At 33.4% G+C, this 24,560-nt stretch overlaps 3 protein-coding genes across 7 annotated transcripts in view; 2 read left to right on the top strand and 1 right to left on the bottom strand.

The window, feature by feature from the left end:
* The first annotated feature begins 937 nt into the window (after positions 1–937).
* Positions 938–3,384, top strand: LOC114880264 (cleavage stimulation factor subunit 2). 2 transcript variants are annotated; one of them, XM_029196103.2, is made up of 8 exons: positions 938–1,141; positions 1,222–1,300; positions 1,490–2,061; positions 2,334–2,505; positions 2,571–2,597; positions 2,671–2,768; positions 2,840–3,036; positions 3,170–3,384. In XM_029196103.2, exons 1-8 carry the CDS (start codon positions 1,081–1,083, stop codon positions 3,287–3,289), a joined length of 1,326 nt encoding a protein of 441 aa, XP_029051936.1. In that variant the 5' UTR covers positions 938–1,080; the 3' UTR covers positions 3,290–3,384. The 2 variants fall into 2 exon arrangements, with proteins under 2 accessions (XP_029051936.1, XP_046142316.1); XM_046286360.1 differs by lacking the exon at positions 2,571–2,597 and having other exon boundaries at positions 942–1,141.
* Positions 3,385–3,533: 149 nt separating this feature from the next.
* Positions 3,534–24,560, bottom strand: part of LOC114880265 (tudor domain-containing protein 1) — a 161,073-nt gene continuing 140,046 nt past the window's right edge. For all 4 annotated transcript variants that reach the window (XM_046286356.1, XM_046286357.1, XM_046286355.1 and 1 more), the window contains 22 exons: positions 11,749–11,970; positions 10,112–10,239; positions 9,167–9,315; positions 9,006–9,095; positions 8,674–8,826; positions 8,330–8,606; positions 8,113–8,269; positions 7,930–8,043; positions 7,672–7,774; positions 7,375–7,544; positions 7,080–7,306; positions 6,346–6,997; positions 6,111–6,259; positions 5,671–6,020; positions 5,420–5,595; positions 5,220–5,339; positions 5,033–5,143; positions 4,411–4,887; positions 4,233–4,326; positions 3,999–4,149; positions 3,751–3,910; positions 3,534–3,670 (listed from right to left, as the gene is read on the bottom strand). In XM_046286356.1, the coding sequence (XP_046142312.1) occupies positions 3,545–3,670; positions 3,751–3,910; positions 3,999–4,149; positions 4,233–4,326; positions 4,411–4,887; positions 5,033–5,143; positions 5,220–5,339; positions 5,420–5,595; positions 5,671–6,020; positions 6,111–6,259; positions 6,346–6,997; positions 7,080–7,306; positions 7,375–7,544; positions 7,672–7,774; positions 7,930–8,043; positions 8,113–8,269; positions 8,330–8,606; positions 8,674–8,826; positions 9,006–9,095; positions 9,167–9,315; positions 10,112–10,239; positions 11,749–11,970 (4,356 nt within the window). In that variant the 3' untranslated portion in view covers positions 3,534–3,544. The remainder of the gene's footprint in view (positions 3,671–3,750; positions 3,911–3,998; positions 4,150–4,232; positions 4,327–4,410; positions 4,888–5,032; positions 5,144–5,219; positions 5,340–5,419; positions 5,596–5,670; positions 6,021–6,110; positions 6,260–6,345; positions 6,998–7,079; positions 7,307–7,374; positions 7,545–7,671; positions 7,775–7,929; positions 8,044–8,112; positions 8,270–8,329; positions 8,607–8,673; positions 8,827–9,005; positions 9,096–9,166; positions 9,316–10,111; positions 10,240–11,748; positions 11,971–24,560) is intronic.
* Positions 13,940–24,560, top strand: part of LOC114880263 — a 53,390-nt gene continuing 42,769 nt past the window's right edge. The window contains exon 1 of the mRNA XM_029196099.2: positions 13,940–14,086. Within this exon, the coding sequence (XP_029051932.1) occupies positions 14,026–14,086 (61 nt within the window). The 5' untranslated portion in view covers positions 13,940–14,025. The remainder of the gene's footprint in view (positions 14,087–24,560) is intronic.

The following is a 24,560-nucleotide window of genomic DNA, read 5'->3' as shown; positions in this document are numbered from 1 at the left end:
CCGCGATCTCCGACTCATCAGCGATAGTCTTACCTCCCACACTAACAATAAACGAAGAAGACATATATATATATCGTGACAATAGGTCAGGAGACAATTCAAGATTCAACCACCAACCAAAGTACTCGCGTTGTTCCACTGCGTATTTCCGATTCACTGTAAAATTGCGTTAAGTTGAGTTCGGCGTGTCACGAGGAACCATCGAATAAACTTTTATATTTTAAAAAGCGATCGTTTCTTCACCCGGATCCCAACACAATTTAATATAATATTTTAATTAAATTTATTCTCAATTTCCACAAACGCGTGCACTCAGGACGAAGTTACGAACGGGAAGTGACGTAACGAGGCAGACCTGCGCACATGACTAATACCGACGACTCTGATTGGTCGAATGGTGGTATGTAACTGCCATTGGAAATTCAAAACTTTTAAACTAACTCAATATTTAAATAAACGTTTAAATAATAAATATAAAAGAGAAAAGTAACTAATGAATAAAAAAAAGAATATTAATTTAACATGTAAAATTACTTTCAATAGATATGGCAAGATGCAACATAAAAGCGGGAAGGAATTACTACGTGATCCGATAAATGATCACTTCCTAAAACGTTACCAATTCTTTACGAAATTATTTTTCAAACCAATAAAGTATTATGGCGACGTATTACGTAGCAATTTTCAGTGTCAACAAAATATCTGTAACAAATAAGAAATATAAATTTATGTAAATAAAATTTAAACAATAAAATTATGATTAATAAACGATCGTACTCTATAATTTATGCAAAATATTTTATACAGTGCTCTTCGTGTCACTCATCCTTTTCCTTTGTCAGTTTTTCGTAAATGCATTAATAATGCATTTCCCGATTGGGAACTGTATTATATTTATCGTTTCAATAGCGCTGCTGTCTTATTCCACGACAATGGGAGCTAAGTTTCGCATTACATGATGAATCTATTTTATATTTTGTCTGTGGTATGGATTGTTTGTGTTTTCGTCTGGCATAGAAACTAGAGACAAGTGCCGTGTTCAAACTTCGAATAATAAACAAAAACGAATAAATTACAAAAATGAGTAATTCAACTATTTCTGATCAGTCACTCATGGACAAATCCATGCGGAGTGTTTTCGGTAAGAAAATTGATATAAAATTATTTTTTATTATTAATTATGCTGCATAACCTTTAAACACATGTAATGTTTCATAATAGTCGGGAATATCCCGTACGAAGCTACAGAAGAGAATTTAAAGGATATTTTTAGCGAAGTTGGACCGGTACTTTCATTCAAGTAAGTTTATTATATATTTAAGTTAATGCATTTAATTTTAGTTAATCTCTATAAGCATGAAGTATAACCTTACTTGATATAGTACTTTTATATGTTTCTTTATTTTCCATTCAAACTTCTGTTTTTAAGGTAGATCTCTTGCTCTTAAGAATCACATATTAAAAGCAAATTTTGAATTATTTTAAACAGATTAGTATTTGACCGGGAAACAGGCAAACCAAAGGGATATGGCTTCTGTGAATACAAAGATCAAGAAACAGCTCTTAGTGCTATGAGAAATTTGAATGGTTATGAGATTGGTGGAAGAACATTAAGGGTTGATAATGCTTGTACAGAGAAGAGCCGGATGGAAATGCAAAGTCTTTTGCAAGGACAAAATACAGAGAATCCATATGGGGAAGCAGTGCAGGCAGATAAAGCTCCTGAAGCTATAAGTAAAGCTGTAGCTTCTTTGCCACCAGAGCAAATGTTTGAACTCATGAAACAAATGAAGCTCTGTGTACAAAATAATCCTAATGAGGCACGGCAAATGCTACTTCAGAATCCTCAATTGGCATATGCTCTGCTACAAGCTCAAGTAGTGATGAGAATAGTGGATCCTCACACAGCAGTTAATATGTTACATAAAGCAAATCCAATCCCAGGTGTATTAACACCTTCTGATAAACCAGTTGTTCATCCAATTGTGCCAAGGATTGAAGAACCATGGGCTCCTTCACGTCCAGCTCCAGTTACAAATACTCCAGCACCAATATTTGCTGGTAGGAGTATCAAAGATATTAAAAGATATGGTAAAAGCTGTGTAATTCGGATAAATATTAATATCAATTTGTCATCAATAAATGTTTTTAACTATATCATTCCTTAAGTGTCTTTGAGTATATTAACCCAAGTTTTAAACCGGTTTTTTTTGTTGTAAAAGTAGTTCGTTATTTAACACATTTGCTGTTGAGCACGCGATATCGCAGGCTCGATTATCACTGGAGTGAACGTGTTAATGTTTCTTTAACCAAATGGTGTAATTTTATAATAGGGCAGGATGTTGATCTCCGTACATTGGATAGACAAATGGATCCACGTTTAGCTAGAATGGATCAAGATTTAAGAGGCCCTCAGCAAGTAACACCAACACCTGTTAGCGTACCATCAGCCGTGGCCGCAAGTACTGATCCTAGAGGACTCAGTACATTTAATGTTACAGACAAGTTAGTATTCTGTTTCATAAAAATTTGGAACTAAAAATAATTAAAAGATTTACTCTTTTTTACAGTGCACTTCCTGTTGAAGGAGTTGAGAGGTTCCATAAATATTATAGATAATATAAAACAGTAACTTTCAGATATTTCTAAAAAATACTTAATTTTTTTCAGCTTTTGTCGTGACCCAAGAACAGATAGATTTGGACGAGATCCAAGGGATCCCAGGGATCCAAGAATGCCCATTGATCCTAGAATTACCAAAGCTACTCGTAAGTTTTTTTTTTTCAAAACGAAATTCATTTTCTTTCTTATGACAAAATGTAAAGTTAAATACTTTTAGCACCAGTGCCAGTTGCACCACCAGTGGTACCAAGACCTGTTGCTGCACCAACTGTTCCGCCATCAAGTGTTGTTACACCTAGTGCACCAGCTCCCGCTACTGCATTATCAACATCGGCAACATCCGCTACCTCAAGACTCATGGCAGGCATGTCCCCTGCCGGAAATATACCTAGTGGAGCATCTGATCAAGAGAAGGTAAAAATCATATTTAGATTATTATTAATTATATTTAATTATCAGTCAAGTATTTATAAAAATATATCAAATAGTATACGAGTACATTTAATAACACAAATATAAAAGTAATTAATAATTTGTTCTATTACAGGCAGCTTTGATAATGCAAGTGTTGCAATTATCAGATGAACAAATCGCTATGTTGCCACCCGAACAAAGGCAGAGTATTTTAGTGCTTAAGGAACAGATTGCTAAAAGTACACAACGTTAATATGTAATATCTTTTCGTCTTTTTTTATATAAAAGATTAACGAACTGTGAAACTATATTATACTGATATGGTAAATAAAATTCATCAAATAATAATTTCTTGTATCAGTAATGATAACTTAAAAACCTTTTAGCATTATAAATACAAAAAAAAATACTTGAAAAATAAAAACTGTAATCTACCTTTTAAGATGAAAGGTTAACTTATATTACGTAAAAATAAATGTATGCTAAGGTTTGACTAAAATAAAATTGGTTAGTTTTCTTCATTTTCTTGTGATGTGAGCTGAAATAAACCATTTTCAATGAGTGTATGATATAAAAGTTCCTCCCGTTCCTCGTTGTCATATAATTCAATATGCACGAATTCTTCACCAATTTTCTGAAATAATCATTTTAGTATTCAAAATCTGTTAAGGAATGTGTACGTTATGAAAAAATTGTGGTTAGGTTCATAATTACTTTAACTGCGGCTATAACATTTTTGTTGTACATTTTCTCAAATTGAGTTAGAAAATCCTCGATATCCACTGAAGGATCAACTTCTATGTTCCATAATTTACATTTTACTGCCATTATTGGTACCTGTATCCATTCTTTCTTCAAAGCAAATAATTCGCGCCTTTTATACGAACAAAAAGATTATTTATTAGTTGTAATAATTTTAAGTTTTCACTTAGAATTAAAAAAGAAGATGCAACATGACGTACTGTTCAGAATTAACTGTCGTATGTTCCCAGTTGCCATAGTCAATATAAAGTAGTTTAATATCAGTTGCATCTGAATCTTTATTAGGTTCAGATTCTATTATAAGGCTCCTGTACCACATATCATCATTATATTTCGCAATACATGGAGTATCTGTAAAAAGGAGTTTAACCGTATACACCACTGTAAAACTAAAGTTTTCAAAATTTCTGTCAATTATAAACGATAGTACTTACTAGGTGCAAAACTTGTAATCGGTTGTTGCTTGCACGCGTTCTCTTGCAAATCTTTCATTAAAAGTTCATATTGTTTATAATAGTTATTTAAAACCTGAAATAAAAGCAACACCCATACGGAATATTTTATATAAAATTAAATAAAAATATTGCATTTGGTATTATTTTTATTACATACCTCCGAGTGAGCATTTTTTTGTAAATGCGCGTAAAACTCAGTAGTGCTAATACTGAAAGACAATTCTATTTCTATGAAATCTATATCTTCTGGTATATCAATGGGTTTATAATTCATTGAAAGATTCTCTTCAGAAGCAAGTTGTGGCGTCGAGCTGATTGTTTCTTTCTTTAATTTACTCCAAGATAAATTTTCAATGTCAGTCGTACTAGGACTGTCATTTTTATCTACCATAATCGTGTTTGGCAACATGGAATTTCCGCTAATAATTGTTTCTTTGAATAAATCGCTATCCAAAGAAAATGAATTTGAGTTCTCAATGATAATAGCATCTGGAGAGTCTGATCGGCCGACACTTTGGTCACACGTACTAATCTCCAAATTTGGTTTCAGATCCATCTCCCATTCGTTTATAAGAAAAGTTAGTAAATCAGTTTCTTTCTTCATCCGTTTGTTTGGTAATACAATTAAAGAAATCTAGAAAAATATCTATGTATATAATACGGTATATTTTAAACATAAGACATATTTCTGTATGACCATAATTCGAAAAAAAATTATAACTATTTTATCTACTTTTCTAAATAATTAATAAGCTTTCGATTAGTATAAGATTACTTACAACAAGATGTGTTTTAGTTCTATCCAGCACAGTTACTTTACATTCGGTGTCAATTATAACACTATGTATTCTATCCAACTCATCTGTCAACCATTTTCCACTTGGTCGTGCCTATTAAAAAAGAATGGGTTTAAACATATTTAAATGTTTATTGAACAATGCATTAAACTTGTTACAAAGTATTTACCGGATTCAGACCATAGATTGCACATTTCGTACACTGGATTGGAATATCTTCTAAAATAACTCTTTTCTTCACTGTTCCAATTGCACATTCTTCCACGTTTCCATAATCAACAAACATTACCTGTAATGAATATGTATTTCATGTTAAATAGTATTGTATAAAAATAGGTCTTTATAATAAAAAAGTAAATAAATTTTTACCTGTACTATATCATTATCAAGAACTTTCACTACTTTTCCTCGATACCATTTTTTATTTGAATGGTATTGAGCAATGCATAAGTCTCCTACAACCCATACTGTATCACGTGGTTCAAATTGACATTTAGCATATAGTTTTTCTAGTTTCCTTTCAATACGCTGCAACATTTCTGCATCTAAAAAGTATATTGCATTTAATAATATTCATTATAATGTGCTACATCATGCTATATTATATATAGAGTACATACTTTTCCCTTTAGGATGTAAATACAAAAAGCCTTCACTATCCAAGTATGTTGGCAAGGCAATAAATGAATCTTCGAATATTGGTTCTGCTGGCAACCAGTCTGTCAATTTTGAAAGCGATGGAATTTTATCATACAGTTCTATGTTAGAATCACTACTGTCTGAATCAGAGTCTGAATTATTTAATACTTTTGACATAATTCTATTCATGTTTATTCCTACAGAGTCGTCGAAATTGTTACCAATTTCAAACCATTTCACGTTTGGTTCGCATTTTGCCAGTCTTTCTAATTTTTTCTTCAACATCCGCTTCAATTCGATAGCCAAAATTTTATCTCTTTTCTTTGCATATCTAATAAATAAAAGTAAATTTCAAAATAAATAAGAACAATTGATTTCAAATGAACAAATGATTTCAAGAAAATTTTATAATGTTACATACTCTTTTATTGGCAAGGCTACTCCGTTTTCAACTAGCATTCTATTAATGGAATTAATTTCATATCTTGTCGGTGCTAATGGTCCATCCATTTTTACTTGTTTAATCCAAAGTTCGACTGGTATCGCAGAATCTTGAACATCTTCATCCTCCTATGCAATAATAAAAAATGTTTTAAATAGAAATAGTTTACAAATAGTAGTATCATTTTTGATGATATTGTACGTGATATGCTTACCACTTTTGATATATAGAATTTGCAATTGTGATTGTTATTTACAATCTCTTGCAACTTTTCAGTAGATAATGATGGCCAGAATGACGAGCCTCCACACGGTAATATGCCACTCAGTTTTACCTTGAAAACGTGTGTTGGTGTTTCGAAGAATATTGGATATAATGATTGCAAATCGCCTGTCGATACAGTTTCTTCGGTTCCTATATCGTACAAGAATACGACTACTTTATCCGCAGATTTAACGTCGATGACTCTACCACGATAATACGTTTCATTTTTCGACAAGTAAACTGCACAAACTGCATTTTTGGTCCAAGCTTCGCGTTTTGCGGACCGATATTTTCTATAAAATTCTTGCATCGTCGACATCATTTTTTCTACGTCAACTTGATCTTGGGTGGTATTAGATACGTAGATACAATCAGGAGATTGCACTTGGTGTATCTGGACGCTTACTTTAAAAGGATCCTCAATTTCTTCAGTCCCTTTGTTCTTAGTAATTGTATTTGGTGTATTATTAGATTTTTCTGGTATTTCTATGGGAGCTTCTATGGATTTTTCCATGAATCTCTCTGGTCTCTCTAAGGTCCTATTACCATCTTTCCTAACTTTGTTTTTCTTCTTTTTATTATTGTTAAATTTGTTGTATGGGCTATGTCATATAACAAGAAAGAAATATTTATTGCAAATATAATGGTGATTATATTAATTTAAATGTTCTAAAACGGTTGTACCTGTAAATATGTAGCGCCAGATTTTTACCAGCTAATACATTACAAACATTGGTTTTGTCATGTGTGTACATAACTACATTGTACGTATCTTCAGATTTGTCAAGGGCTACAATTTTTAAATTTGTTATGCGCATTAGGTATCTCTTTAGAAAATCATTTGTATCTTCCTTCCATTCGTTTTTATCATCAGGTCGTGGTTTCGCGTGTTTCAATGAAATTTTTATTGCCTGGTGAATAGATAAAACATAATGATAAGTATTGAAATTTAATGTGTTTCGCTTTGATATAAACTTACTTGAGTTTTACAACTCATATATTTCTTAGACAGTGCTCTTACAGCATCGTAACTCAATATTGACGTGTACCCTAAGTCTACATAGAACACTCGTATAGTATTTTCAGTAACTTCTTTTATAATGCCTCTATGCCACATAGAATCTTCACCGCGTGCAGCGCATGGCAAATCTGTGTAAAAAGTTAAATGATTAATTTATTTGATTAATAATGTGGTAAGAATAAAGACTTGACAAAATGAATATGTCTCGTGAGATTATTATTGGAGATAGTATTAAATTCATGAAAAACATATTACCTTTAGAAAGAGTAGGAATGAAATCATTGCAGGACAAAGTTTGCCCATAATTTTCGGTCATCTCACTGATCAATTTGCGGAAGTATGATCTATTTCCGTGCGCCTGTGCAATATAAATATAAATTTTTATAAATAGAATATAATAGCAGCTACCATATGATTTTTAATATTTTTGAAATTCAAGATGCAATAGACCTTTTTCATATAATTAATACATGTTACCTATATAAAGTACCATTAAAAACAATTTCAACTCACTTTTCTAACATATATACAGTGAGGAGATTCGACATACAGAACTTCGATATCCGTAAATATTTCCATATCCAGTTGTTCTTTAAAGTAAGTCCTCGTGGACTCAGGATTCGTTCTCTGGAAATGGAAAATAAATGGTCAAATTTTGGTACTCTTAAAATCGCAAGATAAATGGTCTATGATTACCATTAACTTGTCAGATGAAACACAAGTGGCGTATTTCATGTACGTTAACGAATCGTTTACGGATGTTAAATGCCAGTCTTTTGAAGAAATAACAGTCAGCTCAACATGATAGGTATCCCCAGTAATGGCACCGACGGACATTGAAACCATGGCATTTCTGAAATAAATAAAGATTCATTTTTAATTTAATGAAATGTAATTACAAGACACTACTTACGAATAAACCAATTTCTTGAAAGCTTCAATGGCGTCGGGGTGCCATTTACCATTATTGGGCACAATATTGTGTAAAGAACATCTGATTGCCATCATAGGTAGCATTGAAAATTGTGCTACAATACTTCGTATTTTGGACAATGGTACATTGTCCTCTTTCATTCCATAATCGACGAAGAACACGCTATACTTTTCATCGTCGTTGGAGTCTTTCTTGTCTATGATACGTGCTCGGTGCCACGTTTTGTCCTCTAAACATTGCACGATGTACAATGCATCTGGGAAATACATATAAAAAAAATATACATAACTTTATTATAAATAAAATAATAATTTAATACATACTTATAGTGATTTCTGTTGGTATAACTCCTATAGTGTTAACTAACACTGACAGTTCTTTGTCCAAGTCTGCTATTCTATTCTGATTTTGTATCATTTGAATATAAAAACAAGAAGGATTCACGACATGCGTGACGCGAATCATCTCCGAAGAACCTTAAAATAGAAAGGAATAATCGATGAATCATATGATCATTGAAAACAAACTTTATTCTATATAGACTGAAATAATCTTATTAACAGTAAATCAACGATCTACTCTTAGCATATAGTCGAACCTTTTGTTCCATTTTTAAATTTCATTTTAATAGAAAAATCAGATTTTAAATACGTACCAACAGCAGGAAGTTTATCACATTTTTTAGGAGCCATTGGTATTGTTAGAGGAGCTGTTTTTTTTACCATAGATGATGGACGTTTAAGTACTGTAAAAAACCAAAATTTTTATTGTTAAAAACAAATTCTTATTCTTATGTAATAGAAAAATTAATATTACTTGAAATATTAAGGTCTTCAGTCAATGGTTCTAGTTTGTAATCGTCGGGCAATGAATTTCTTCTTCGTAAAGCAAACGTCGATGTGGCTGGTATATCTAAGGTGTAGTGTTTCTCAATGGCATCAACAATACTCTTATCGAAGTTAAACCTAGAAAGGATACATTCGTTTCAAGAAAACCTATTGTAAATTATAGAAATTGATTACTGCAAAAGACACAGTCATATCTGATCAGACACATATGAACTTGAATTATTAAAAAATAATTTTTTAATTTAATATAAGACTTTGTAGTTTGGTATTTTGAATATCATGGCAATGGTAACTTTGATCTACTGCTCGAAAGCACCTTACTTTTGAAATACGAGTGGAAAACAAAAATTCAACATTCTCTTTCGTGGTTTAAAAAAGGGACATTTCGAAGCCGGTTTATAACACAACCGTAGGTGCACTCTACTTTAATTAATTACTCCTACACCTCGTTCTCTCTTTTTCGTTCTCTTCTCGTTTAGACATCCGTAAGCTGCTTACGAATATAAACGACAGGGGATTTGCTCAATTCTCTACCATCCACGGTAGCCAGGAAAATAAATCGTTCAATATGTACCGGAGATTTTGATTTATCAAAAGCTACACAGATTTCGCTGTGTCGAAAAACAGTGGACACCGATCCCTATGGATCCAAGTCAAACCCTTATCCGAATAGTCTATTTATGTAACGCAGACTTAATATTTTGATAAAGAATACCGTAATTTATTTTTAGGATAAATTTTCGAAAATACTGATCGTCAACACTTTTTTTGGAAACTTAAAATAAAGATTCTAATTATTTTCTAATTACGAGTGTTTGAAATAAATTCTGTTTATTCTACAATGTTTATGATAAATATATATTTCTTTGATTGCATATTTTAAAGAAAATAAAATTATGATAAGATTACTTACGTGATGTCTTGGTCATCTGGAATGGAATTTAACATCAAGTGACATGGTGTAGAGACTAATTTTTCTAACTGTTGTATCACTTCATGGATATCTATTTTGTCAATATTTTCTGTCACTGAACCAGTTATCTGTAAGAGAAAAAATTGTACTTGGATTATTTAAAAAAAGAAAGAATCAAACGTTGTGAACTCTTGTAATTTATCATTGATCCACAATTATTGCATTATGGCTTATGCAATACTTCATTAGATAATAATTGCACAATTAAATTTCTTTATCTTTCTTCTTTTACGATACGATAGGGAAAAATTATTCGAGAAAATGAATTGTCAAAACAATGACAATACCTCCTCGTCGGTGTGTCAGGTTCATTTCACTCGTTTTCGGTTCGTTCATAATGATTTCATTATGAAAATTTGTATCTCCACTGTCATATACACACGCTGTAGCACGCTAGGGAAAGAGATTTTAAATTCGGACCGTTTTATGACACGCCGCGAATTAGCACTGTCATCTAATTTTACTTAAATTACTTTCGGCAGTAGCGTTTTCGAACAGTTTCACGAGAAATCTCTCTGCACGTCAACCATTATATTTCAACGATTTATTTCAGCCAGATAAATTTTAAGGAAATTCGTGTTGTTAATCGATCCTCGTCCACTCCAGTTGCAAATGCATTTTAAAAGAAAAGAAAAATTTTGCAATAAATGCAAATTTTAATCTGAAATATTTTCATTTAAAAAATTAGTGTTCTAATCAATTTAAAATTAATTATGCAATTATCACATTATTGAAAATTCTCTGAAAATAGATTTTCATATTGATTTTTAATCTTCATGAAATATTTTCTAATTTATCTAATGATTTATTGATGCATCATTAAAATACCTATGATTTGATTTCCACTTTGAACGAAACATAGAAAACATTAATCACATTTCATTTATAAAATTTCATCACTGAAGGTATTATCCATTTCGAAATCATAGCGTTTTCTAATTCAAATTGCATAGAGATCAGTGTACAAAATCTCGTAACGATTTTAAGCATTCTCGTTTATTACGTGCAGCTCAAACACCGCATGAATAAAAGCGACAGAAGATCCCCACAGACCTAATAATTATAGCAATCAAGCTGACACTGTGGGGCTAATGAATCATGCTCTGTTTAAAACACACGGACGTAATTGAACGAACGAATGGAACGAGCAATTTAAACTTCACCTATGAGAAACATTGCAGTAATTCAATTGGGAGAATGATCTTTTTCGTAACAAATTGTCATTATTTTACTAATGAACTGGATAATGTATTAACTATCAGTGTATTACCATATTCAGCATTCGAGGTACTATTTACATTAAATACAATATGTTTTATTTCCAATACAAAAATAGTAAATATTGGAAATTAAAAATAATTAAAAATTAGTAATACTGAAATAAGTATTATTAGAAATTAGAGTAGGTAGTCCACAACATACTAAGAATTTTTAATTTAAAAAAAATATAATTGCAAAGCATCAATACTATTTTTTTTCTACAAATATTAATTAGAAATCAATAATAATACTGTGTTTCAGAAAATGATATCATTAAACTCTTATCACTAATTATTTTATCAGTTTAATATTCTTACCAGTAGAGCATACTGTAACTGGTTCTCATAATCTCTCAGCTGTTCAGATATATCCTCCAGATTATTACTCCTTGCATTTCGATGATCGTTTAAGCTATCAATGATCTTTTTCTCGAGATTCTGGAGAATACCATGTAAATGAGCGAAATGTTGGGTAACAGCTGTCTCCACACTGTCGATATTGTGTGCCTCCTTTGGATAAATGGCGATTCTTGATAGTTTCTGAAAATATAAATATAAAAAATCGATTAATATAATCAAAAGTGCTCATTAGATTCCTGGCGATAAATCAACGAATCATTATATAGTAATTAATTATTTAAATTTGTAGTCATTCATGGTCATGGGAGTCAATTTATTAATCGTATTAGTGTTATTGAATGATACAAAAAATTCAATAAAGCGTTTTATATTTATGAAGTCCATCTTCATGTCAAAAAAGATGAAGAACCTGTGCCAAGGAGGTTCGAATGAAAATAGAGAAATCGCTCTACAACCTGTCCTGTGTGAGTTACATGCAACGTGTACTGCCTGTTGATGCAATATTCTGATTGATATTCGACCGGTCGTTCCCCGGTCGTGTTAAGAAATCGAGGCATCTTTAGTAATGCCAGTGAAACTGGTAATTCCTTCTGAGGAACACTTGTATCATAATTGTATTTGAACTGAGAATGCTGTGCTTTGGGTGCTTCTCAGCATTATTGTAATTTATGTAATGGGTGACCCTTTGAAAGTTTAGATTGCTTTACTTTGATTAGAATTGCAAGACTAAAACTGGAGAATTCCAAAAAATTTTATTAATTTGCAATCCCAAAAAATATTTGAAAATTCTTTAATTATATCAATTTATATAATTTAGAATTTAACTGAAGATCAATTGCATTTAACGCAAATTAGCCTGCCACTTAGTTGATATTCAGAAGATTCGCTAAATTAATTAAACAAAAACACTTTTTTTTAATTACAGCTTCATTTTTTCGAGGACCTCGTTAAAGGAAATTTTGTTCGCAATTAAAAGCGAAGCTACTGGTAGTGAGCTGTCATGAAATTAATAATAGCAGTATGTATCGAAAAAACTAATCAATGCACTGATGCAGATTTTTACATAGAACCTGTGTAATAAATATTATGAACTCTAACGTTATTCAATAATATTTCGTTTCGATTTTCCATATTTTTCTTTCAACTTTCAACGAAGTACCTCTGACAATTGTTGACTTTTCTCCACCTTTCCATCTAACGAGCTGTTGATTTAAACCGATGTCAAGTTTAATAATTTTCAGAACAATTTTGTAGAAGATAACAAGGAATTCACATAGGTGAAAATACCTCATCTGCTCCATTTGAAATTAATTAGTTCTTTAGCAGTAAAAAATTAATACCAATATCAATTTTTAATTTGTTGATGCACCATACATACCCTGAAGTTATGGTTGATTTATGTACGACCAAGCATATTGACATTTTCCATTATCTTAACTTCAAGAATACTAGAAGACAAAGGTCAGATCAACAGATTAAGAGGCTTGAATCGAGTATTTGCCATTCATAGTGAAAAAGTTAAAAGTCAAGATGACGATGACTTTATAATTTTGTATAAATAAGATTATACATAGGAAAATCACAAATCAATATTGTAAATATCTTGGAAGCTGAATGAAATACAAAATTAAATTAAAACTGGGGCTCTCTCCATGGTCCGTCGTCCGGGGGCTAACGAAGCTAGATTTGGTCCACCCGAAAATACTAATTGCCCCTTATCAAAATTTATCTTAACTGAAATAAATATTTCAGATAAAATGCAATGTGAAATATAAGTAAACGTTAGCTTGACACGTTAGCTAAACTGAACGACCTAGACCATCCTAGAAATCCTACTTACATCACTGACCACCATAGATTCAGAATATCAACAAAGCTACCGAAATCATCGTGTCATCGTTTCACCATGAACTAGAAGGTCGATGTCGGATCAGCTTTCCACGAAGATGAAGGGAAGAGACCTATCTATCTATCGTGAAGGGAGAGCGGCAGAGATTGGAATGGCAGGGAGCTAAAGGCACAGAGGTGGGCAGAAGTTAACATCGAACCACCTAACAAACGTTCCTTTCCCCAGTCTTTCGCGTCCCGAGGACCGGTTACCATCGTTGTTCACGTGTTTCCACGTTCCTTGTCATCATTTTGTGCCAGGACCTGGGTTAGTGTCGAGGATGACGCTACCTGTCCAACCATTTGGAATCCTAGCTTGAGTCATCCAGGGTCAGCAAGAGCAGGACCATGTGGCTACTTCATCATCAATGTGTCCTGCGATACGTTCTGTTCTTATTCTTGCTCGTCGGTGAGTTATTTTGATGGTTTCTGAGTGTGTCTGTCAGCGAGTCATCGTCTCTTCTAATATCAGTGATTCGGATAACAAAATTTTCGTCTAATTGGGATGAGTTTCTAATTGGACAGGTTTTGGACATTTGATACACTTTTGTGGAGATAGTTCATTTCTTCTTAACGCAGGTGAGTTTGTTTGGAAGATGAAGAGATTGATGATTAATAAAAATCATTATATTTTGTATAGTTTTTGATGGATGTAGTTCTGTTGATGCGAACGATTACGTGATACATGTATTTTATTATGTAATCAAGAATCTCGGTCATTGATGACCAATATGGCGGAATATGCGTGTAGAAGATTCTACTTCCTCTTCGACACAGATTGCTTTTCTACTTGAATAACAAATAACAATTTTTGAATTAATATTTTAGGATCAAAATGAAATTGCATTAACTATTAGTGAATTTTTATAATCCTTTTTTTGTGGAGGATTTCATTGATCGATTGTGTTCTAATTAGATTTACTTGAAATTTAACAGCGATATTTAAACGTTGTTTCAATATTAATTGCAGAATCTGCTTGTATAATCCATGCTGATTAATTTACATCTGTCAACGTCAATAATTAATGAATCTCAGCAAAGTAATATCGAGTTGTGCAAATAGCTGAAATAATTAATATACAAATCAAGATTCTTAAAAATGAGATAAAATAAAAAACAACATAATGTTAATTCTGAACATTTAAAAATTACTGAGTTGAATTTAAAACATTTCTATTTTGCATAAAAATTCTTCCAATTCAAAAAGGTCACGAGCCCTCAATTTTAGATAATGGTAAATAACTTTCTCCTGTTGGCTATGAAATAATATCACAATTAATCGTTAGTTTACCGGTAGCCATGCACTTCGATGGAGAAAGTACAGTGTTAGGTGTCCATATTAGGACTTGTATACGTCCACTGTTTAATACCCGTGAGAATCTGTTACATATTGCTCGGGTCCTGGAAAATAGGCCTCACTGTACTCTTGACTCGCTAAGGAAAAAGTAATCAGAATGCCCGGGCACAAAGACAATAGACTTGCATCACTAATATTTCGCGTTACTTTCCTTTCCTAAAGCGCAACTCTGGCACGTGTAATTTTAGCCTTTACAATCAATCATCCCGGATGAATACTCGCTCATTTGGTTTTCAAAACGTTTCCAGAATTCAAATTAGAAGTTTCAGAAGAAACTGGTAAAAATTCCAAATTAACTAAAAGGCAGAAACAATTCTTTTTGTTAAAATATTATCTTTAAAATGTACAATTCTTACACATTCGATACCAGAGTAACAGTAGCATGGGTTATTGTCCATATGGAATGGATAATACTACACACTCGGGGAAAGTGTTAATTACATAAATTACTTCAATATGTTTTATAAAAGTTACCAAGAAATAAAAGTAGGTAAAGCATGGAAAATTGAAACGACGAGTATAATTGATCGATAAGTTTCGTGCGAGTGCACATTTCCTTCCATCTGAAACATCTTTAACCGGACGAAAGGGGGGAAACGTGGAGATAGGAGAGAGTGCTAGCTGCAATCTCGTTTACTCTGCTAAATCAGCCGCAGAGAATCCACTTTAACGTTTTCGCGGCAAAGCAGCGTTAATTATACTGCGTAAACAGTCAAAGGGAGTCCTCGAAGGAGGTGAAACGAGTGGAAGTCGCGGGTAGAGACCTTGTCAGAGCTAGAAAATTAAGTTCATCCTCGCCGGGAGTTGGAGCTCTCTCGAGGCCGACCTGGAAACGAGTCTTACGAGGGCCAACGATCGATATATATCCACCTTGATAAACCTCTCTGCCGATCGTTCTCTGTCGACATTTAATTAGTGAGATCGATCGAACGATCCATGAACAAACACGGATTAATCGGCGAGTTTGGAATTTATTCCCGCCACTTAACGCGCGCAACCCTCTCTTCGATCCTCAACCCCTCATCGATCATCGACCGACTGGCGTTGTTCCGTCTGCCTTGATTTACCCGTATCAGAAAATGCTGTCTCGTTAATTCCACCTATGTAAATGAGAATTCCCTTCCTCTTGCTAATATCGTTTCACGAACGTAACGCTGTTATTAGCGACCAGTTCCGTACGAGGTCTATCAGTAATTCCATTGGGTACACGGTTGACGATGATGTAACGGAAGTGTTTCTCAATGATTTACGAAACACAACGTCCTTATAGGGAAGATGCATCTGGTTGGACCTTGAATGAAATGCGATTAGGAAATTTCATGTGTCGCGATTCCTGGGCGATTTTGACGAAAAATGGTAACAACGAAGCATCGTCTGAATCTTCATCGTAAAGAGAGCGAGGCTGAGAGAGCGATCCTTGAATGAAAATTATTTCTCGATCTAGACCGAGCAAATGGTTCGAAGTGGAACGCCTTTCGAATCGTCGATCGGCTTGGAACAGAGACGGTTCAAGGGGGGAGAAAATGTCTCTCGTTTGTTCTTGGCCGTTTTGTGCGCGTGACTCTGAAAAACTCGATAAAGCGTAAGACGCGCGTCACGACGCTTTCGCAGAGCCGCCACTCAAGCGACTCTGCCCAATTTGCATTTCGAACGCGGCCCCAGAAACGGAAGATAAATACTTAGTGGTATCCGTTAAGTTTGCTTGCCCAGGGAGACCCCTTTTATGACACGTAACTGGCGTGCCATTCGATTTCCAACAACCTCTTCTCTTTTACCGACCATGAAAAATGGTTCGAATGGATCCCATTCTTTTTAGATTTTCCTTCGAGTCTGGAAAATCCAGGATTTTATTCAATCTTTATGAAAGAAGTATGGAGACCAATAATATTAATAAAAGAATTAATAGATACTTAATTAATCAAATTGTAAAATTCTTCCTTGATTAGCATCGTGCTATATGGAAAAAGAATCGTGTAAATCGTCGATTTACGTTATATTAGCAATACATTTTTTTACGTTGGCCGATCTGAAGTCCAGGCAAATATATTTACCTGGGAGAGCGACGCGTGACTCGTCGTCGTTCGAAGCCTGCCACGATAAATTCCATTTCGACGTGGCGCGGGCGAACCAGCGGTGACAATAATGCATAGGTGCATAATCCGCGAGTTGTACGCGCGTCGCGTGAATGCACCGATCCACCGATACTCTTGTATTCTCGTGCGAACGAACCATTGCAACGTGAACATACACGCAATGTACCCGGTGTTCTTTTCGTGGTGAAACATTTTTCGGCGTAATCAACAGTGATTGTAATCGAAGTTGGGGAACAAAATTGAAACAGGTTGAAAAAAACAGGAAAAATTAAAATCCAATCGATTGTCAAAATTCGAATTTATCAGATCATTTATAGGAAATAAATAAATTTAATCTTCAATGTAATTTTCTAAAATAATATTGCAACTAAATTGGGATGCAATTTTTAATGCAATTCCTGATGCACTTTTTGATGCAATTTTTGATGCACTTTTTTGAGAATGTGTGGATCAATATTTGAGTATCAAAGTACTAAATTTCAATTTAAAAAAAATGTTATTTTACATACAAATTGCAAGTGCAATAAATAAAGAAGAACTGAATTATAAATTAAGAATAGATTGACCAGCAACAGATTACTTCAATCTATGATTAAGGTGTTCTCTTATAGGAACATTCAAAGAATTCCCCTTTGCAAACAATAACAATAAATTATCATTCCTCACATTCTACATGTCGCTCTTATTACACACCTTTTTCCGTCCCAGAAAATCATTCGTTAAACACATCAGATTCACATCGTTCTAGAGAAAAACGTATCAGAGCAGAAAAAACTAACGACTTCCTTCAAAAGATACAATTACACGCGTTCTCATTCTCCATCACAGTTTCAGAATCATCGAAATAATTTATTATTATTCGATGAGGTGAACGCTGAACTAATCGTTTCTTGCCGCCTTTCACAGAGGAAGTTGCCCAATTTACACTTGTTCCTTTTGATAAATCTGTAGTGTAATGCTGACACATGTGCCTTTTTTTTTAATTAGGCATTATTCGTTTTGAAAGGGTGAAAATTAGTGTGAAAAATTATCTGATTTTTCCTTGTAACTTAAATGAAGTGAAAGATAGAGAAGATAAAAATACATAGATATTAGGTATGTGCAAAAATTCATGACATAAAAGTGTTGCAAAATAATAATTGTGATAGATCAAATTAAAGCTTGAAATTTAATAAAAATGGCTGTATAGACGTCAAATCGATATTTTAAATTAAAAATAGCTGGCCGGTTATTACAGTAAACAATGACCAAATAAGAAATAGAAAGATTTGATTCAATTTCATGACATAAAAGTATCTCAAAATAGCACTTACGACACATGAATTCAAAATTTAAAGTTCAATGAAAATAACTATATAAACGTTTCATCAATATTCTTAACACAAACCGACCACTTGATAACACACAAACGCATAACATTACCGAAATATTCCTTTGGATCCGCCTGATCGACAATGAATGCATTTATAAATTAAAAAATGATAATTATGAATTCCGAATGAATTATTGGCGGCAATAATTAAAAGGAGCATTGCCTATTATAATTAAAGATTAATTATTGGTAATAATTGTCATGAATATTCTCTGCACTCGATCGATTTATATTCGCTTCGATACGAACGATTCGGTTGATACATGTTTATTGCAACAACGACTTCTCCATATAAATAATCATCCACTTGTGAAAAATAATACATTAATTTATCTAAACATTTCAGATACACCTTTTTTAAATACCTTTAATATACATGAATCTTCTCGAATCGTTAAATTTTCCTGATAAATGAGATCGTTCAATGTTTAAACTATCCCTATATTCACCCCCCAAATATCCACGAATTGAATTTATAATTTTACTTTGAAACAGCAATGTGCAGTCCGTTACAGTTGGTTAATTAATACGTTTGTTCAGAGGCCACTCGGAATCGAATTATTTTCACAAGAAATAAATTATTAACGGGCAACATATTGATAGGTTAATATATTTACGCTTACGGAATAAAAGAAACGAATCGAAACGCGCATCGCGTGCATAATTATTAACGCGAATTAAATTGACGCGATACCTGGAAATGCATTTCGAGAAACTGAAAGGTTATTTAATATAGTGTATTTTTATCTTAATACAGTAAAATAAGTCTTATTTATTTTTTAACATAAAATGTGTTATTTTTATTTGAAAATTAGGCTTTTTGAGATGATTAAATAAGAGGAAAGTGTAGCAGATAATTTAAATAAAAAGGAAAATGTTTCGTAATAAATTTAGAATGAAATATAACAAATTATAATAAATAAAATTCTCAACAGGAGAAACAGATATGATCTGGTAAAATTAGGAAATAGAGAAGAGCATGACTACTGGTTTCCAAATAATTTCTATTGTAATTCCTTCAGAACTGTCCCACGATCTAATAAAAATGAGGAATCCATACAAGGTGTTTTATAATATGTAGGATTCATTTTAGGACACAAAATGTGTGTTTAATTTGATTTTGCTGTTGAGTTATAGTCATTAATTAGGTAATTAGTGATTTCCTGTTAAGATAATTAATGAAAGGTTTATGCAGTCATTTTTATTAAATTTTAAGTTTGAATTTTTGGTGATACTTTTCTGTCATGAAATTGTATCAGCCTTTCCATGTTGCAAAATTTTTGATGTATTATAAGCATCATTCTGCGATACTTTTATGTCATCAAATCATGACGGACTTTCTACCTTTCGAAGTGGGTCATTTGATCCGATACAACCTAGTACTTTCATAAATATCTGCATATCTGACAGGGAACATGATAAATCACAAAAAAAAACATCTGATTTAATCCTCAAGATACTCTTTAACATCTAACAAGTGATTACTAGAAAAAAGTCGTAAGAGGTATACGGTGAAAGTAAAAACGATAAAAATACGAGCTGCTCTATTCCTCCCGTTAGAGCATCGTTTTTGCTCCGATTAATGATGGCAAGAGCAATAGCAGGATTTCTCGAATCGATGGAAAGTGTCTGTGGAACGTGCGAATGGACGTTCGAAACGTTCGGAAATTACCTTTGAAAACGGCATTAATCGGCCGCGATAAAAGGCAAATTCGCACGCGAGGGTATTAATTCTTCTCTGTGCCGCACCCTCACCCTCCGTCCATAGCGATGCATAAATTATTTTAATAAATCGCTCGCTATAACGCGCAACGTAGGATCCACGTCGAATCCAATTAATCGTATCACATATCCAGCCGCGTTTCAATTAAAATTTTTGCAAAAAAAAAGAAGAAAAAATTCTGTACTTTGCGACGTTAATGCTCGTGCGAACAACGCGTGACTCATCGCTTATGCAACAATTGCATAGAGAATATGCATCTCTCCCTTTTTGTTCTTCTCGTACCTTTTTTCCTCTTTATTCTTCGAACACTTTGCATGTTGATCCTTCTAACTGGGACGAGATACTGCTAGCAAATGTGAGACAGGATATCGGGAATATTGAACATCCAGGAAGATGTACAACTAGGAAATAATCAAGTCGATTTCTTATTTGAGTGAAAAATTATTCATAATTTGGAGTTGACTTTTATAAAATTGAAGTAATCTAGACAAGTGATTCACTTTATAAATAATTTTGTTTAAATGAAAGATACTTTTTAAACAATAAACACTGTTATTTTAATTATTTTATTTTTATCATTTCATATATTGGAAGAATAATTTTTATTATAATAAAATAATATGAAATACGAAATTAAATAAAAATTGGATCTCTCTCCGAGAGTTAATCATCTAAAATATTGTTGAAAAGAGAAAAGAACGAAGAAGATCAATACAGCCGTCGAATGTACGGTTAGACTTTACAGAATCATTCTATATTGTCTCATGCATCTTTTCTTTCTCTTTGCACAAGAGGAAAGATGGTCTCGTAAATCAATATTTGTGGTGTTGTCGAGGGTGGTCTTAGGTGAGTGAAGCACCCAGCTATATTCAAATACTGCAGACGCTCTTATCTACCCCGTACAAAAGGCAATGAACCTTGGAAAATAAAAGGAAACATCTTATCCTTGTAAAGATAACAAAAATATTATTCATATTTCTCTTGAAAATCAATACAATCTTTCCTATAACATGATACAATATAAAAAAATAAAAATTATTATTTCTATTCTTAGAAGTAATTGACTCATTCAAAACCAGGATATGAATTTTATCACAAGTTGGAATTTTACTTATGCATAATTTATTTTTTATTTTAATTTGAAACTAGAGCAAATTTTTATTTTTACACAATTTTCTATATTATTTCATTGCCAACTATTCAGTACTAATTGATAGCACAAATTTTTTGCCATGACACACCCGGTGCGTCATGAGCTATTTTCCCTAGGTATTCAATGACACATCCGTTGCGTCATAAGCTATTTTGCATAGGCATTACATGACACATCTGGTGCGTCATCACTCAAACCACTTTATCATCATTCTACACCTGAAAACCTTGCACTACATCAGAGTAAATACTTAGTGAAACTGGAATTTCCTACAATTAATGTTCTGAACAACATTGAAATAAATTCCACCTATCCTAGATGATAAATCACAATTCCTAGATAACTAAGAATGTTCATCGAAGCCGAGGTACCCAGGCACAGCCTTCAGCGTGTTTCCAGGTCTCAACCTACTCGCCACGGATGAACGGGCTTCGACGGGGCCAGAATTGACCAGTGCCGTTCAGAATGGACATTTACACGCACGGTGAAAGGAAAAACGCGTCGCATGACGCAGCTTTGCGACTTGAACGGAGAAAGATGTACCCGAGTGGTTACGTGATCCGATAAATTACTAGGATACCTACTCCAACGATCCTGGATCGAGTGAAACTGGATAGATATACTTTACCAGAGATACAGAGTGACTGACAGCAAAATGAAATCATGACTATTAATACAGAATGTCCCATTTATCTGATAAATTATTTATTCTTTAAGAAAATATGTGAAACAGAGATTTACTCTGATTTTAAACTATGTTTTTCATTGATGGGATGGAGTATCGTTTGGAGACCTTCGGGACTCTGCCAGCAAGGCCGGAAGATCAAACTTCGCACATGAAATGGAGGGCCAGGAAATAAAGCAACTCGAAAGTTTCCAGTCGCGTCCAGTTTCTGAAACTGGAAATCCTTGTCTGCCAATGCGGGTTTATGATTGTATAACCTTGACTCGAGGAAACAGTTTCGCCAGTGGCCTTGTTGAACCAGCATCTTGGAAATTTTCATTGAAAAATATTGATCAATAGTAAAAAATTATTGATTAGTCTTCGATCCACAGTGTCGTCAATCTGAAATTTTCTTAAGGAATCCTTTGAATTCTTATGGTAAATTCATACTTGTTACATGAAAATAGCTGATAGATGTACAGCGAGACTCATTGTCCCGCGAAAGGGTGGAGGAAAAATTCATCCGACGGTTCGCGATGAACTTTCAAAGGAATCCTGACATTCAGACAGCGGCACGAACCTCTTCCCGTTCGTGCAAACAATAATTTCACTGGAAATAATCATATTATGCGTACTGCGTGTATTATGTCAAAAGTTTCGCGAGTTTTCGTCACGGCTAGGAAACTTGGCGACGATGTACCCGTTGAATCGAGATATATTCATCCCGAACAACGTAACGAAGTTTCTAAGACGGCAAACGAGCCGTGTGTGCCTGCCGTTCGTGGGACACGTCCGCGAGATCGACTTTAAATTACGTTCATTAAAGGTCCTGAGGGACGTTGTTCCATCCTGCGACTGGCAGACGGGAAATGATGGAAAAACAGACGACAGGAAAGGACCCGAGACGACCAATTTTATTCTTCAGCGTAGATGGATGTTTATCGAGTAAAATCTTAAAAGTCCAATTGAGATTTCATTTTTTTAAATAGCACCCTACAATGTATTTATTGTTAATCATTTGATAATTAACACTTTGATAATGACAGAATTAAATTCAATATGCGAAATAACACCCTCATTTCAAAAACATGGAAGTTGTAACTCAGGTAACAACCTCTGAACGATATCGCCCTATCAAACGTTCCCTATTGCTTTTAATAAATATTTATCAAAGAATTCTCGGGTCAAAGAGTATCAGAAACGCATGTTTGTCGGCCCTTTGCCATCAATAACAGGATCTAAAATCTAACCCTTTGATAACCCTTTATTCCTTATTTTGTTATTTAATATATTTGCATCAGAAATAGATATATGCAATCATAATTATTATTGAAGTAGAAAAATTATAAATTCAATTTCAAGAGGGTCAAGTTTGACCCTGGCACGATGATTGAGCGTCTAAAATCCTATTTTCAAAATGCGGAGAATATGGATGTTCTATAAATGAAGTTTCAGAGACACCCTATAGAATCAGGTTGTGGCTAGGCGTTTTCTCTCATTGAAAGTTTATCTCAGATCTAGTGGTCTAACTGGCGAAAAGCAGATTGCGAATTACCAGGTCCTGAACTAAATGAATCTACGAGATTGTATTTCGATCCTAGTTCTCGTTGCTGTCCGACTAACTGAGTTTCTTTGAGACGATTACTCTTCTTAATTTATCCTTTACTTAGAGGGAGAGAGACTAAGAAAGAATCAATCATTCGATTCTTAGATAATGTTTGATAACAGTTTGCTGTGTTATTTCTCACTTTAGCATTCTATGTTTTTGTATGACTCTGCAAATATTGAAAATTTGGGTTGTAGATTTCGCAAACATATAAAACTTGAATTGTGGTATTCGCAAACATATAAAATTTGAATTGCAGCATTTGCAAACACGGAAAATTTCGGTTATATATCTGGTAAAAGTGGAAAACTTGAATGATGGATTTTGGAAACCTAGAAACCTTGAATTCTAGAATTTGCAGAAACAGAAAATTTTTGTTATAGAATTTGGAAATCTAGAAAATTTGGCTCACAGACTTAGCAAATATAGAAAATCTGAATAATATAGATTTCTAAACAAAATTCGTAGCGTCGAAGATTATTAACTATCATAGTAGCGAACGTACTAATCATCGTACGTGATGACATAATAATCACGTCTAAAACGTCCGGATGGAAGATTGTCATTAAATGAACGAGAAGAACGCGTTTCTTAGCAGCTGACAAGGTAACGTGAAAAAGCTGAAGGGGAAGTTGCGTAGATTATCGCAACATGTACGTACATCGTCGAACAATGAACAATGACTACTGAGAGCGAGTCATTAGTTGACTCGGCTGGAAAATGAATGTAACAGCTGCTTTTTCGCGCGTGTATTTCCGCTTGGAGAAAACGTCATGAACGAGATCCCTAAGATATTTTTTTATTCACTAATAATAAACAACAATTTTGCCACCTTATTTAATAATTTAACTATAATAATTTGAAATACAATGCAGCTCTATCAAAATTCGAAAGCCTTTAAATTTTCATTTTTTT

The sequence above is a fragment of the Osmia bicornis genome, chromosome 7 (genome assembly GCF_907164935.1).
Source record: "Osmia bicornis bicornis chromosome 7, iOsmBic2.1, whole genome shotgun sequence".
NCBI classification, from domain to species: domain Eukaryota; kingdom Metazoa; phylum Arthropoda; class Insecta; order Hymenoptera; family Megachilidae; genus Osmia; species Osmia bicornis.
The sequence above is the reverse complement of the archived record's forward strand: the minus strand, read 5'-3'. Positions and strand labels throughout refer to the sequence as shown.

Bases quoted from the DNA above. Each gene is read 5' to 3' on its own strand.
- LOC114880264 (XM_029196103.2), top strand. From the start codon at position 1,081: ATGAGTAATTCAACTATTTCTGATCAGTCACTCATGGACAAATCCATG. The intron at 2,062-2,333 runs GTAGGAGTATCA...ATTTTATAATAG, and splicing joins TCCAGCACCAATATTTGCTG to GGCAGGATGTTGATCTCCGT. The intron at 2,506-2,570 runs GTTAGTATTCTG...TCTTTTTTACAG, and splicing joins ACATTTAATGTTACAGACAA to TGCACTTCCTGTTGAAGGAG.